General features: G+C 25.7%; 1 protein-coding gene across 1 annotated transcript; it reads right to left on the bottom strand.

Annotated features, from left to right (window-relative positions):
- Positions 1 to 12,488: 12,488 nt before the first annotated feature.
- Positions 12,489 to 15,764, bottom strand: LOC107450857 (kunitz-type serine protease inhibitor conotoxin Cal9.1c). Its single transcript, XM_087166655.1, has 3 exons — positions 15,618 to 15,764; positions 14,087 to 14,260; positions 12,489 to 12,755 (listed from the first exon to the last, which is right to left on the bottom strand). The coding sequence occupies exons 1-3, from the start codon at positions 15,670 to 15,672 to the stop codon at positions 12,745 to 12,747; spliced, it is 240 nt and encodes a 79-aa protein (XP_087022781.1). The 5' UTR covers positions 15,673 to 15,764; the 3' UTR covers positions 12,489 to 12,744.
- Between the last annotated feature and the right edge of the window lie 1,569 nt (positions 15,765 to 17,333).

The raw sequence follows: 17,333 nt of genomic DNA, 5'->3' as shown, positions 1-17,333 counted from the left end.
GGATATTTTCACATCGTTATTTTAGGTCTGCAACCGATTTCTCTCTCCAAGCTGTAGTTTTTTCAGTACATATTTACATTTTTAGTCTACTTTTTGTCAAAATTTACAGGGTTAAAAACGATATATAGAACAGACCGAAACATAAATATAGTGACAAACTTTGAAAAGAGTTAAAGAACATCATCAAGATTAAAACTTCATTGGAATCCATGCCTTGAAATATCGTTGTGCGCGGCTAGAAGCGCTTTCCTATTATGACCTGTTCAGAAACACATGATGGAACAGTTCCTAATCGGGAAAGTCCCTAGCTGCGGATGACATTACCGGGCATAAGTTACTAAGCAATTTTAATCCCGATGATATTCCCAAACTTCTTTAGAAATTCTTCGCAACATTTATACGTCTCCCTGTTATAGGTAACGTTTTTAAACTTGTACGTTTCGAATAGAAATATAAATTTCTGAAAAAATCAGTAGCAAACATTTTTAAGATTCGCAATCCCCACACCCAAATTAGACTAGATCAAGCATTAGTTTAACTGCAATCAAATATTTGTTCCTCAGTGTAATTTTTCTGTAAAGATTTCTTTTTTTTTTATAAGTTATACATTAAAATTAGCTCGCTTTATATCCAGAGCCCTTTCAGTTCTCTTGATTTTCAATTTTCTGCGTTTGATAAACAACCGCAAATTGCACTTTATTATAAGATGGGGTGATGGAAATATTATTGAATTCATAATCTTCTTAAGCAAAATTGGGAAACGATAATATATTCAGTTTATTAAATAATATATTTTCAAAATAATTGTTTCTTTTTTCCATTTAGTCAATTTTCAGGATAAATTTAATAATTCAGTAAATCACTTATTAAATAATAAATTTTTATCGAAAGCTTTAATAGTTATTCTGTAAAGATTTATCTTTATTTACACATTATACATTAAAATTAACTCCCTTTTATTTTTCGCATTTATAATTCGATCACAAGTAGCACTAGGAATATGTAAACCTTTCTTTCATTTCCTAAAATATTTATCGTATTTTCTTACCTTTATTATTTTTTCTACCATTAGTATAGTTCAATAAAACATTTAATGTAAAATGTTTAGTTAATTAATAGAATTAATAATTATTCTATAAAGATTCACCCTTATTTATAAATTATACTATAAACTTAAAACTCAAAACAAAATGATGAAATTTTTTTATATGACTGAGGCTACAGTAATGAAGGAAATGTAGGGGCTAAATAAGAATTTTAGGTTCTTGATATTTTGCGACAACTTTTCAATCAATAAGATTGTTAAAACATAGTCAAGTAGTGATTATTATGTATTATGTTCTAATCACTGTAGTAGTTCGAAAACTTGTTTTGTTTTAACATGCGAGGATTTTTTCTCTAAAAATTAACAAAAAGTAATATTACACACCCTTTAAATAAGACACATAGTATTTCTATAAGAATGAACAAGAAGTATTTTTTAAGGAAACACATTATGGTTAAATTACAAGTACAGAGAAATTTAAAAAAATTGATGCTTAAAAAGAACATGTTATGCTTATTAAACAATAATTTTAATAAGAATAACATTTTAATGATAATTCTAATTTTTAAGTATTATTTTCTGCAGTGACATTTTACAAGTGTGCTTGGAATCTCCCGTACAAAGAAAATAAAAATATTCCACATGAGTGCCTTGCACACAAAGAATAAAAATTGTGCAATGTTTTAAAAAACAACATCTGTTATTGTAATTATGCAATTAATGGAACTTTGCATTGCTTTCTTTTATTGTTTATCTACACAAATTCAACTTTAAACAAATAGAATTAAAGTAGGGATTTAAAGTCTTTATGAAAGAATGAAATGTCTACGAATTGTTGAATACTTTTTTTTCTAATAATCTTGGAAAATTTTGCAGATAAATTAATCCTTAAATTTTAGATATGCTCTTAGTAAAAGAATTCTGACGAAGGCCTTTTAACATAAATTGAAACATTTTTTGTCAAACAAGCTTTACAATTTGTTAGTTTGACTGTAACTAGATAATGAATTATGCAATTTTATAAAACTAAAATATATAATACTACTGAAGTTTGTTTTCATTTAAAGCGTTTTAAAGTTAGCAAATATTATGGTTGCCCATAAAAATAATTATGAATTTCTGTGACAAAAAATTAATTAACGTTAAACTTTATTAAATTAACGTTAAACGTTAACGTCATTGAGAAAATAAGTATGGTCAAAACTTCAGACATATTGTAAAATTTCTCGTGTTTCCTGCTCTATGGAAATACCAAAAGCTCGATAATTTTTACTGAAGTGCTTCGGTACTATTTTTGGTAAAATAAACAATAAAATAAAGTTCTATAACATGCGTTAAATTTTGGTTAATGTCGTAAAATTTTGTAATTTTACTATGACTTTTTAGAGCATTGCATAAAAGTCATTTATTTGCATAAAATTTACTCTTCTCTTTTATATTTTCACTAAATATGTGGTAATCAGAATTATAATTTTGAAAACCAGAACACCCAGTAAACAATTGCAATAGGAACGAAAAAATAAATTGATGGTTACTCTCTTAAAAAGAACGAGTGAAAATAACTCAACTTGAGTGCTATTTAACTTTTTCATCTAGAAAAAACCGGCCTTCTCATCTTGAGTTAAAATCACTCAAGTTATAGAGTTATATGGAAATAGCTCAATTTGAGTGAAAAAAATTTCCCTCAAACTTGAGTTATTTTCACTCGAGTTTGAGTGACTTTCAGTATTACCTGAGTGGATCGTTTTCACTCAAACTTAAGTGATTTTAACTCGTATTTGAGCGATTTTCAGTAAATTGCAGTCAAAATTTTTATTGTTAATATACAAAATGTTTGTATTTAGTGGTGCCATCTATCGTAAGCGATGGAAAATACTATAGTTTTTGTTTAAAAAAATTCCTTTTGAATGAAAGCCTTATATAGGAATTTTCTTTTAATCTTAACGATTGTTGAACTTAAATATCGAATTAGATAGTATCGTACTTTTGAAAGCTTTCGCTGTGAGCATCGACTCTGTGTAAACTGAGGATTCGAACTCGCTTCCCATCTGTCGTGAGATTGACCGATTAACCCTCTCGGCTACAGTCCTGTGTCAAGACGACTACAAAGAACTAATTACTTTCATAAGCTGGGTCTCGTTGGCGAGGATAAAGTTTTCATTTGTTAAATCAAATAAGGTGAAAACACAGTTAAAAATTTTTTTTCAGAGTTGACAGTTTGAATAGCAGCATTTTATGGTTATCCAATTGTTTTGATTGCATACGGTAAAACAACAATTAAATGCATTATTACTTACGAGTTTTTTTTTATGAAACATTCCTTATCACTGAAGATTTGAATTTTTTTTCCTTCCCTTAAGTTTCGTCATTTTTCTTTTAAGTTTAATTTTTAAAAGTAAGGTGCCCTAAACGAATTTTTAAAGTAAGCAGTTTTATAAATATTATGCTCATTTAGGTTCAATTGAAAATACTATGAGTTATTTTTTTTCGAACAAATTTATTCGTTTAATTTATAAAGCTTTATTTTCAAGCAATAAAAAAGGTATATTCAGTGCCCCCCCAAGCACTTGGGCGCATTCATCCCCCCCCAAAAAAATTTTTGCTAACTTTCCCCTTCCATGTTAACTTGTTGGAAATAGTGCTATGTTGCTTCTTTTATTTATGTACTTAAAAAAAAATTCTCTCGTCTAAATTCCCCCTCCAAACTATTCGTTTTATTTAGTGTAAAAATCCCCCCCCAAGCTTTAAGTGGGCGCATCGTGCGCCCACCTTCCCCCCTGATGGGGGCCCCTGGGAATATTGTTTTAAATTGCCTAAATTTTTTTAAGACAAATTTCTGAAACTAAGTGAAATTAATTAATTTTTGAGGAAGACGTTTGAAGCTAAAAAATCTGGATTAAACACCCTTTTTCAAACTAAATTTTGCAAATTCTTTTGATATAAATTTGTTTAAAATCCAAACTATATATTTGTTTCGATTAGAAAAAAATAAGTATAATTTTTGTTCTGCAATAATCCTAGCTTAGTATGAATTCGAATAAAAGAAATAACTAATTAACATTAACTACTTGACTTTACTTTAATATTGTTTTTACCATAAACTTTGCTCAAACATAGTTTTCTTAAGTCAAAAAGAAATAAATAACAAAAATTTATAAAAACGACATTTTTAATAAAATTATTAAAATACAGAAATATTTAAATACCTAATTTTAGGTATATTTTAAACTAATTAAATTGTATCGCTTCTGAATTATAAATAATTACATCAAATAAATCAAGCATGTATTTTATGAATTTTAACTATTGTGAATATAGATAGCGTACGTTATTTCCGTCATCAATATATATGTTTAGAATTTTTACCTAATTGTAAGAAATTAATATATAATCAAAAAGAAAAAACTTTATAAAAATTTAATATACCAGCCAGGAAAACAAGATTGAAGACATCAAACTCCTTCAATTTTACAACAATGCCAAGTAACTGCAGTTTTTCTGCAGATTCATCAGAAAGTATACTTCTGGAACAATGACTGCATAATTATTACAAATTTACTGCAGAATGACCACGGATTTAAAGTTTCAGTTTTTTCTAAATTTATGATTTTAAAGTGACCTCACTTAAACTACAGTAATTTTGTAGACAATAGCTAAAAGTTTTTTCGAAATAAATTACTGAGAAATTACTTCTCATTAGCTGCAAAATAACTGCAGTGTTTTTACAGTTAAGATTGCACTACAGAAAATTTGCAGTTAACTCTAGAAAAACTACGAAATTACTTCAGTTCTGTAGAAAAACTACAGTTTATTTTCATCTGGGATGTAGGTATATAAATTCAAATTGAACTATATTTCATAATAAATATTATTTCTAATTCTGCTCCTATTTTTTTACTATTAATCTATAACTATTGAAAAATTTTAATTTATTTGCATTTTCAAATACTTTAATTAGCATTGTATTTTTAATTAAATATTAATTCTGCATTTTCAATTTTGCCTCGAAAATTGAACTTGAAGAAAAGGGGTAAGAACTTTTATGCTAGCAACAAAGGAAAAATAGTTTGTATAATGTGATAAATACTTTATGAAATACGAAGATAGTATTAATTCTGAATTCCAATTAAATAAACGCTAAAAGCAGGATAAAAGCAGAAAAATTCAAAATACTGCATTATTTTTTTAAATATAATATTTTACACTTTTTATTTGAATGATATATTTATAATAAAATGCATTGAACATCAGAAGATTCTGATTTGAATGAATGGATATTGGAAAGGTGATTTTTCATAAATTAAAGACAGTCAACTTTATTAATAGAAAGCAGTTTAAATAACAGCAATTATAGACTGTATTAACAATAATTTCGTAAATATCTTTTATAAAAGAAGTATGGAATGATATGAAATTAATTATCCAGAAATGTTTTGTACCAAAATTATACATCAAAAAACTAAAACAGGGATATAAATTTATTATATTAAAATAAAATGTTAAAACTTTAATATGAAGTCTGAAAAAATTCTAAAACTCTTATCAGATATAATATATTCCCACATGCTTTGACAAAGATTCTAGCATGGAATCATATTTTTTTAATATTCCATAATCATCCACAATTAACACTTTCAATTTTAATAAATTTTTTTGACAAATAATTTAAATGAATAATATTTTATTGAGAAACGCTGAAAAACAGCTAATTTAAATGGAATGTGTATATAACACATTCAAAATAAAATTATTTTCAAAATAAAAGCAACAAGGTATATCTACTTACTAAAAAGTAAAACAGCGTCTTCTTCAGAAATACCGTTGTGAACTAAAATTGTTTTAATTCTTCTTAATTCAAAATATTAAATGACATATTCTCCAGAAAAAAAATTAAACGTAAAATAAAAACGAAGACATAATCTATTTAGATCACAGAACATAAAAATTTTATTAGATTTATTATCGTTTGCTTTTTGAAATAAAACGATAGAAATTCCAGCTTATAGCTCGCACACAATTGAATAATGAATAAATCACTCAAGTTTGATCTAAAAGCACTCAAATATTGCTTAATAAATACCACTCAAGTTTGAGTAAACGCAAAGCAAGAATTTCGCTCAAATAAGAATGTATTTCACTCAAGTTGAGTTAAAAAAATTTAACTCTTTTTTGAGTAGGAGAAATAACTCTTTCATTTTAAGAGAGTAGAATACCATATATATGGTTTTATTGACTAAAATTCTAGGGGTTGGGGTTTCAGAAATGTCATTACCATACTGTACGAAAATATCAACATAATTTTTTCTCCTTACAGTATTTTTCTTTAAAATATTTAATGAATTTATACAATTATAATCATGACCTTCAATTTCTTACAGTAGAAATACAAAGTTATTTTAAGCCTTAATAACATGCATTTTACGCCTCCACTTTTATTTTATTAAAGAAAAGAAAATATATCACCTGTTTCATAAAATGAAAGGTATGCAACCTAATTTCAAACTCAAACATATCACGCTATTTTATTTGAATAATTGTTTATGCGTGAGGATAACTTTTTCCCAAAGAGTATTTTCATAATTCATTTTTAAATAAAATATGATGTTTACAAGCGAAACTGCAACAAAAACTTTAATATGAATTGTTTAGGGTTGTTAATGTTCATAAATAAGTCTCTCTCCTTGTTTCTCTTTCATACTAAATGGAAATACTTTCTGCGAAATTAGATTTAAAAGAAACTATTTAATATAATTTTTTGGGGGATTGATTCAATGTAAAAGAGCTTAATATTCTTTAACATATTTTTTAATAAAATATTATTTAGTCATTTCTATAGGAAGTATTTTTTTAGCTCATTACTGGAGATTTTTTAAAATTTTCTATGCAAACTTTCTGGTCGTACTGTATGCCTATTTATCATTCAGCAAAAGGCAAAATTTTTCAACTCATATATGAGAATTTTTTTGAAAAATTCCGGATCAAATTCCCGTCAAAAGTATCAGAAATATTGTATATTTACGGTATAATATTATGGTTAACAGATCTTATGGTAAAATGGATTTTGCAGATACTGCACCCAAAGTTCTAGTACTTTACCGCATTTTGGTCCGGAATTTAAGCTTGCACCTGGCCTATGATAACTTTGGAGTTATTGATATGGTGAAATTGATCTTTAAGCTTTTCTGACATAGAGGTAAAATAATAATAATTAAATATTAAAGAACATACTATATAACCTTTTGGTCTTTTTTATCCCTACATTTACAAAAAAGAGGTGTTCTTACTAATGAAGTATGTTCTAAAAACTGAAATAGTTCGCTTTGAATTTAGATCATTAGATCTTGAGTTATCTTGAATTAAGTGGAAGAGTTCGATCAATATATTGATAAGTCACACATTTTTGTTTGATTAAGCTTTTTGAGAAAACTGTTCCTGATTATTATCTTAGAATCGATAGTTAACAATTTTCTGCATCTTTCACAAGCGCAATGCGCAGAAGTATCTTGCTGGCTAACTGCAGATCATGATATTTCTCACCATATATATATATATATATATATATATATATATATATATATATATATATATATATATATATATATATATATATAAGCTAAAAAATTGAGAAAATATGGGAAAAAATACAAAAAAATGATAAGAGAAAAAAATTATTAGCAATAATTTTTTAAAAGAATTTAAAAGAACATAATTTTTAATACCTCAAAAAAAAAAAAAAAAAAATTGGAAAACAAAACTAAGAAAAGATATAATCTCTTCATCAGCTCACACGATTATATCCGCAAAATAAATAAAACTTATTAATTATTTTCGTTTTTCTCTTTGTTTTTTGTGGTATATATATATATATATATATATATATATATATATATATATATATATATATATATATATATATATATATATATATATATATATATATATATATATATATATATATATAATTTTTAGTAATTGAGAACAAGTTGAAAAATTTTTAAATATATGAGGCGTCAGAATATATTTTTATTATGATTATAAATTAATTTAAAAATATTAAACTCATTTCTTTTTTGTGTTTCAGTTCTACGTCAGATTTTCTAATTCAAAAATACATACAAAATATATCTTTTTATTGCTTCAAAACTTAAAATATTCCACTAAAACTTGGTCATGTAAAATAATTATTAAAAAATAAATCATTTCATGTGTTTTTAAATGTTCAGCCATTCTTAATGTCTATAAAACTAGTTTTCTTTATGTAGATTTTACAGGCTTTGCAACTGCAGTTCCAATCCCAATTAAAATAGTTTTTAAATTCAACTTCCTAAAATTTAGCACTCATTAAAACGTGAAAAAAAATAGGTGGGATGGAGAAAATAAAATATTTTCGATCAGAGAATACACTGTAATTTACATTTGTTTGCACCAAATTTATTTCAATGATTTAAATATTTATGAACTAATAAAACAAGCTTTTATTCCAAAAGCGTCTATTTCAGGAAAAATAAACATTATTCAAAAACTTTTATTCTTTCGAATACAATCGGGAGCCAAATTTTGTTTACATTTGTTTCTGACTTTAATTTATATGTAAATGCATTTTTTTCTGCTTTTCCAGTCTATGTGGAAGATCGCTTAAGTTTTCTGTTAACATTTTTCCTATTTTAAAATGCATTTTTGAAGAAATTACGTGAATTACGTCCGGACCTTACTTTTTTGTTCAAATTGAATTTTTCATCCAATATTCCATTTTGTTTCATGTTTCGCTACTCTTTAGCTCCCCAGATAATTTATTTCTGTTTCAAATGTTTCATAAGCCATAAGCATATTTCTTGGAAATAACGTTTGCTATTTACTAAAGCTTTTTCTTACTTTTGAAATTTAACTTTATTTTCTTTATTATCTTACTCAATTTAGTCAATTTTATATTATTAATTTTCAAACAGATTGCTTTTCAAATTAATATTTTTAAAAACAATGTCTAACTTTGTTTTGCAATTTCGAGACTGTATTATAGAGACATTTTTTAGATAGTTCTTATAAATTTTTTTGATAGGTAAAAACATAACTGAACCATAATTAATATTCATACGCTTTATATAAGTATTTTATAGTGTTGTTATCCTTAAATTTATGAACAAAATGAAACTGAAAGATATACATGTGTATGATTTATTAGAAATTTATTATATTAAATAATTAATTTAATAATTAATTAAGAAAAAGTATTTCAAAACATTTCAAACAAAATTTTATACCCAATTTTCAATGAAATAATCTAGCAAAGAGTGACAACTAATTCAGCTAATTTTCTATTATTAATTTTCAAACAGATTGCTTTTCAGTAAAAACTTTTTCAAAGAAAAATTCTAAATTTTGTTCTGCAGTTTCCCTATTGAATAATCGAGATATTTTTTAGATAATTACAATCATTTTTTTGGGATATAATGAGGTTACTGAAGCATAATTACTATTTATGAGTTACATGTGAGTATTTTATTGTGTAGTTGTAATTAAATGTATGATCAAAATAAATCTGAAAGATTTATGTGAACATGATTTATTAGGATAGATTAAATCAATGCTGTTCTAATAATTTAGTAGTTGCATTTAAAAAAAACTATAAAAAATTTCTTTTTCACGCTAGTTATTTTATCTAATTTAGAATGAAACAATCTAGCACAGAAATACAAGCACAAAATTTCTAAGTCAAATATTGTGATTAGGAAATTTTTTAAAATAGAAACACAAACACTTTGGTAATTTCTTCTTCTAATGACATAAATATATTTTATTACTATACAACAATGTATATTCCAATAACGAAATTACGAATAATGCAAAAAAAAAAAAGCGTAGCTATAGTTCTCTTGTGAATTATGTAGGGGAGAGTAGGGCCAATTGTAACAGGGTACGATTGTAACAGAGCAAAAATTTCGAATGTCGGGTTCTAGATTTGGTTCCTAGGTGGCGCACAAGGTGTATTTAATAAATCTACATGTACACCCCTGCTGGTATTAGAATATTATGTTGTAACAAAGTAATTGTGTTTAGCAAATAAAAATTATTAACTGAATATGTAAGTGGACACCTTAATTAACATTTCAATAAGAAAAAATTAGTTTTGTTAATTAACTAGCATTGTTTTTAACAAATGAAGCTGAAATGGCGTCTTGGGGACGATTGTAACAATAAGTAACGGGACGATTGTAACAGCTGAAAATAAATAACCTTATGTTTACAAACCATTACTTAACTCTTTAAGAACCACCAATAGTTTCCTATGTCATTTATATTATGTTGCATGTGCATTATTTTATTTGTCACCTTTCACAGCATAAATTAAAACTTTTAACCCCTTAAAGTTAAAAGTTTAACTTTTTAGGTCTGTACTCATTATTATTTTTACTCCTAAAATATCACTACTATTTTGATCAATAAAAAAATATATTACAACTATGATAATATGTATAATTAACTATGTTTTAGTTGAATTGTTGAATTTGTTTGTATTAGTTGAATTTAGTTGAATTTAGTTCAACTGTTACAATTGATCCCGTAAGTGGGGACAATTGTAACAAGTGCACGACTGTCAAAAATTGTTAATATCTAATATAATAACATTTAAAATAAGGTATTTATTTTTTTTCTAGTAGAGGATAGTCTACTTTACTCGTCTGCCAATTAATTCTAATAATATATTGGATTTTTTGTTAGTTAAAAATATTTAAGTAAAAAATGTTACAACTGACCCCACTCTCCCCTACTGTCCAAATTCACCTAAAACCCAAATGGTAAATTATCTTATCAGTTTTCAAAGAAATTGTATAGGAGCTTGAGTATTTTAACGTCGAAATTAATAAAAACTAATACAGTAGATATATAAAAGCATACAGCTCTATAACTACTATAAACAAGTACATACAATGAATTAATACAAAATAAAACACTATTTGAAATGAGGGAGCTGGCCCTTTTTCTTTAAATTCTTTTTATTCCCTTTCTAATATAATGAATTTTTAATTTTAGATCCACAATTCTTATAACTCAAATCTGCCCGATTTGCAACTCTCATTTTAGTTAAATATTTTCGCTGTTACCTCTTGTTGTAAATCATTGTTTTTGTAATATTTCTTTATTCATCTTCGTTTCGAAATTTAGTTTGCTATCAACGTACTATACAAAAATTGCTTTTTTTTATCTACTCAGGGAACAAAAAAATTTGTAAAATTACCGTACAATAGAATAATGACGTTCATTTAACAATGTCCAAAATTAAACTAAATCATAACTAAAATCATTAAATAAATCCTTTCACTGAAATCATAATCAAAGAATCATTAACGGTAAAATTTACCGTGATATTCGATGTTGCCGCAGAGTCAAAAACAGAGTAAATTTCGGTTCACTTCGACAATACTTTTTTTTTCTCAATGAACACTTATATTGTATAATAAACTGTAAAAAACTGTAAAAAGAGCACGGTTAGCTGTAAAAGATTAATTTAGAAAACTTCAAGGAAAATTTTCGTTTTAGGATCTAAAACTTAAATTCAAAAAATAAACTAAACATTCTATTGTTATCAGCAATAAACTCTAAATCACTGCTTAGCTCTGCTTTTTATAAGCATGTTTTAAAATTATAATTTACTTTATGCTGTATGCATTTTATTTTATAGAGCTGGGATTTATAATGAAACTCCCACGAAAAATCTGTTAAAGATTATTTTATTGTATTCGTTAATTTTGAAAAATTTCGATAATTCCTTAAGCATTTTTACCCATAAACTGTAAAGAATTTCGGATCAAATTTCGGTTATCAATACTTTCACTCAATGCATGAGTATATTACCCTGAAATCCTTTTTACCGGAACATGTTACGGAGCGAAAAATCTGATACAGCATAATTTTTACTGTAATAATTAAAGTAAAATCACTGAACCACTCTAATTAATTTTCAACTTTAATCTGATCAATTTTTTTACTTCACTATGTCTACATAGTAAATATGAAAAAATCAATGCATTACTTTAAACTTTCTATTCAGTGGCATTGGTTTTTCGATATGTCTTATTCGTTATGTCTTATATGTCCTTATGTCGATATGTCTTATTCGTTTCGATATGTCATTAATTAGAGTCTATGACTCTTAAAATGGATTGCATAGATTAATCAGTATATATATATATGTATATATATATATATATATATATATATATATATATATATATATATATATATATATATATATATATATATATATATATATATATATATATATATATATATATATATATATATATATATATATATATATATATATATATATATATATATATATATATATATATATATATATATATATATATATATATATATATATATATATATATATATATATATATATATATATATATATATATATATATATATATATTTTTTATTAGCTGCATGTTTATATCAAATAGAATATTCTTTATTTAAAATCATAACATAATTATAAAGGACAAAATAATAAACATAAACAACTTGCAAAATCAAAATTCAAGCTTCTGCAAATATCAAATAGAGCATTGTCATTTTGTAACATAAAATGAAACTATAATTTTAAAAATTACTATTTTGAGGAATAAGCAAAAATACTTCAGTTGTAATAATAAAAATGAAAGCAGCTTTTAGCTTTCTGGATGTTTCGTTTGTCACTTTGTATCTGAAAAGAGAATAAATACTTCAAAATAATATCTAAACATATTATTAAATAACACTGGAGAACTTTTCTTTTTTAGTTTTTTGTTGCAAGAGATTTCTAAACAGATCTGCGATATTTTTATATTGCTGATTTCAAATCTGCAATCGATTCCTCTCTCCGAGCTACATTTTTACTGATATTTTTAGTGAATTTTTGATCAAAATGCCTAAGTGTAAAACGCTATACATATAACAAATGGTTGAGTAAGTGTTACGACAAAATTGCATAGGAACTATTATCCGGAAGTCTCGTCATACGACGCTAGGGGCTATTCGCTATTATAACAGGTCATAATGGTGACTAAACAGGTCATGATGGAGAAGTACCCTTAGTCATGCTTGACGACATTGCCAATGCAATTTCCCATCCAAAAACTAAGATTTTTTGAGGAATACTTTTGCATGCAATTATTAAATTCTTAAGACAATAAGCCTGACATACTAATATTTCTACTAAGTTTAAAAAAGGATTAATTAGTCAACCAAATGAAAATGAAGGTACAACGTTTGTCGTAAAATTGGGAGTTAAGTTAAATGCTTATGCAGAAATGTCGTAACTTAAAACAGGTAAATAAAAAAAGGCATCACTCCAAATGAGATGAAATTTTGAAATTCTCAAAATGTCTTTATTGCGATATTCATTAGAAGTGTTTCCCTATTACGACCTGTTTAGAAAAGCGTGGAGAAACCGTTCATAATAGGGTGAGCGCTCGGCGTAGGACAACATTTCTGAGTTTGAGTTCCTACGAAATTTTAATCTTGGTGGTTTGCCCTGACTCCTTTAAAAATTTGTTCCAACATTGATGTGATAACCTGTTATATGTAACGTTTTAAAATTTGCATCTTTCAAAAGAAATGTTACTTAAAAAAACTGTACCACTGTACCTTAGAGGAACATACAGATTGCAGATTTGAAATCAGTGACGTAAAAATATCCAAGATTCGCTAAAAAGTTTCATGCAACATAAAACAAAAATTCTTTCTTAGTATAATTTAAAAAACAGCCAATATTGAAAAAACTGAAGAAATAAATGCTATCAATATTTCTTTTAATTTCTAAAATATGCTCTTCAATACATCTCCACTTAATGTAATTTTAATTTTTTTGTAAGATACTACAAAAGTTGAAAGCATTATCAGTTATAAGTTTCAGGAATTAAACAATTATTCGTACAATTTTTGAACAAATCTTTACAAAATTTGAAAAAAAGAAATAGTATTTTCGGACAGGGAAATTTAAGAAACTCTTCTTCATGCATCTAACTTAAGACTCTTATTAAAAGATCATATTACCACAAGCTTTTTCACACGCTTCTTTTGTTCTGAAATTGTTTCCGTTTCCATTGCATCCACCATAAGTGAACTCCCGACATTTCCCCGTTTCGGAATCATAGGCATATCTCTCCAAGTAAACAATGCAATCGCCATGTTCAATCGGCAAACTACAGACTTCTTCTTTGCTTTCAGCTATTCAAAAAAAATTTTGTAATTTCAGCATGTAATTGATGTTAACAAAAATTATTTTAAATTTTTCGTTCAAAAACCTTTTTGATGCGGAATTTAAATTCATTCATATTAATTCTTAATTAATTTTTATAAACCAATTTTTAATTAATCTCGAATAAAATTTCGATGTAAATATTAAAATTATTATACTATATTAAAAAACAAAGTGTTATGCTCTTTCATTTTCTCAATAAAATGTTTCGAATTTGTATTTTCCAGCAAATCAAATTAGCGCAGATATTAGATACCTACATGGTCACCATATTGTTAAAAACTTTTTGGACGAGTAAAATAATAATGCCGTTCTAATTTGCTACAACTTTCTTAAGGTGCAAAATTTATTTGCGTCCTAAACTTTGTTAGATGATTCTACAGTTTAAATAAAACGGTAACATATATTAATTTAACCCCTTATTAAAAGTGTAGTCTTGAATTTGCACCACATTATGTTTAAAACTATTATAGTTATATGTTGAAATGATTTCTCAGAAATAGCTGAACTGTACATAAAATTCCGTTATCTACCTTTGACAAAGAAAAAAAGATTTAAAAGTTTACACAGAGAAAAAAGTATGGCCCTTTGGCGTAAAGTTTGCCTTGTTTCTCGCCATGTGGAAGTGAACACCAAAAAGTTCAGTGATCTTTACCAAACCACTTTGGGATATATATTTAAATACATGATAAATTTCTGTAAATGTGGTAAAACTTGACTTTTATCATGGTACCTTAAAACATGGTGTAAAGACCATTTATTCGGTTATATTTACTTTTCAGTTTTGTATATTTTTTATTAAATGTGTGGTAATAGAAATTATAATTTTAAAAACCAGAATTTACGGTAAAGTATTACTATATGAGCAGATTAATGGTTTCAATACCGTATATTTTGGAATTGATTAATCAAAATTATGATTAATTTCAGCCAGAAATGTCATTATCATACAATGTTTCATACAATGTACAGAGTTTACCAGGATTTTTTTCCTCGTACTTAAACTATATTAATTAATTTTACTGCTTAACTAGAATAATAACATGGATTAATTTAGCCATTTATTAAAGTTTCAGCCATAAACTTAAACCGTATTATGTTGCAAGGCACCATTACTATGGTTCTGAGAATCGATTTTGCTGAGAATTCCACAACTATGCATATAAATTCGTTCTCTTCTTCTATCATTGAACAAAGATTTTAAACGCTTAGGCAGCACAAGATAAATCCGAAAAACATTTCTTTCCCCCATTTTTTTTAGTTAAACGTGTAAAAAGTTTATGGTTTCAAAACTATTCAGTAAAAAAATTATTTTGAACAACTCACCATATGCATGCCAGAAAACTAATAACAAACAAGAATCAAGTAAAATTCTCATCATTGTTAAAAAACTGATTCTAAAGACTTGACATATAAAAGAGTTTTTATAGGTGCAAGGATAGATCTAATCAGTCTGACACAATCTTAATTTATTTTCGTACTTCAAGCAAAAGCGGAATAATTTTTATTGATAACGATTTTCAATCGAGGTCATTTTGTTTTCACTTTGATTTCGCTTCATTGACAAACAGTTAATTTTAGTGAATATACACTTTTATAATTGACCTCCAAATATAAATCTATTTCAAAGCAAACTACTTTTAAATCACTGAAAGCAAGTAGTTAGAGACACATAAATCTTCATACTTTTTATGATGTAGTTGTTTTTTATTTATATCTGTCTATATATGTATATATATATATATATATATATATATATATATATATATATATATATATATATATATATATATATATATATATATATATATATATATATATATATATATATATATATATATATATATATATATATATATATATATATATATATATATATATATATATATATATATACACATTTTTAAAGAACCCGATGATTCAGTGGTTGAGGCACTGGGCTGTCATTGTGAGGAACTTGGGTTCGCATTTCTGACTACATAGTTACAATCAAGTCGTTGGTCATGAAATTGAAGAGCTTTATCCTCCATGACCCCCTGGCCTACAACGGATTGTTGCATGAATGCTTTTTTCTCATTTTAAAAGAAATGTAATTTTGAGTAGTTGGAGAAATGTTTAAATTGAAACAATGTTAAATAATGATTTGTATTAAAGCCTAATATTTGTCGTTTATTATACATCGGAAACATCCTTTTTTTTAAATTCGATATTACAAAAATATATTGTAAAGAAAATTTGAATAAATTAAATGACGATTATATGAAATGAGGCTATTGCACTCGAATTCAACATATGTTGTGTTTTAAAATTTGAAAAAGAATTAAAATTAATTGAATATCAAAGATTTTAAACTTGTTTTACATAGAAGCAAAAGCTTGTATTTATTTATTTTTTCATCAATTCCTGTCTCTTGGATTCCTTTTGGGTTAGGACAAGCTTCGTCGCCAACTCATTTATAGAACTATGAGGATTTTATCAAATTAAAATTAGACAAAACTGTTACTTCTTTCATTATTTTTTATTTGAACGAAAATAAAAATATTGTTATTGAGATTTTGCCAAGGAAAATGAAAATCAATAGGGAAGAATTAAAATTTTTAATGTGCTTTTTTTATTTATTTTTTATTTTATGAATATAGTTTTAATAATGTTTATTAAATATTAGCATTTAAAATAATGATTGCAAATTACTCAACTTTGTCAAGTTACTCAGTTATATAAAATACAAAATTACAGCAATTTTATATTACTTAAATATTTAATTAGTTACCGAAAACTCCAAATACAAAATTGAATTTTAGTAATTTTGTGAGAAAGAAAAGAAATTTTAAGGTATCAGTATTTAAATCTACATTGTAAAAAATTTTGGCTTAATTTTCAGTATAAAGTACCAGCACTTTGGATGCCTCATCCGTAAAATCCTTTTTTACCGTAAAATATAATGCTTTAATTTTTACAGTAATATTTATCTTATTCGATTAATTCAGTGATTTTACAATAATTATTTCTGTAAAAATTATGGTATGTCAGTATGAACATGTT

The sequence above is a fragment of the Parasteatoda tepidariorum genome, chromosome 6, assembly GCF_982258835.1.
Source record: "Parasteatoda tepidariorum strain Cologne lab strain chromosome 6, Ptep-v5.0, whole genome shotgun sequence".
In the NCBI taxonomy this organism is placed as follows: Eukaryota; Metazoa; Arthropoda; class Arachnida; order Araneae; family Theridiidae; genus Parasteatoda; species Parasteatoda tepidariorum.
This window is presented reverse-complemented; position numbering and strand designations above follow the sequence as displayed.

Bases quoted from the DNA above. Each gene is read 5' to 3' on its own strand.
- LOC107450857 (XM_087166655.1), bottom strand. From the start codon at position 15,672: ATGATGAGAATTTTACTTGATTCTTGTTTGTTATTAGTTTTCTGGCAT. The intron at 14,261-15,617 runs GTGAGTTGTTCA...TTTTTTGAATAG, and splicing joins AGTTTTCTGGCATGCATATG to CTGAAAGCAAAGAAGAAGTC.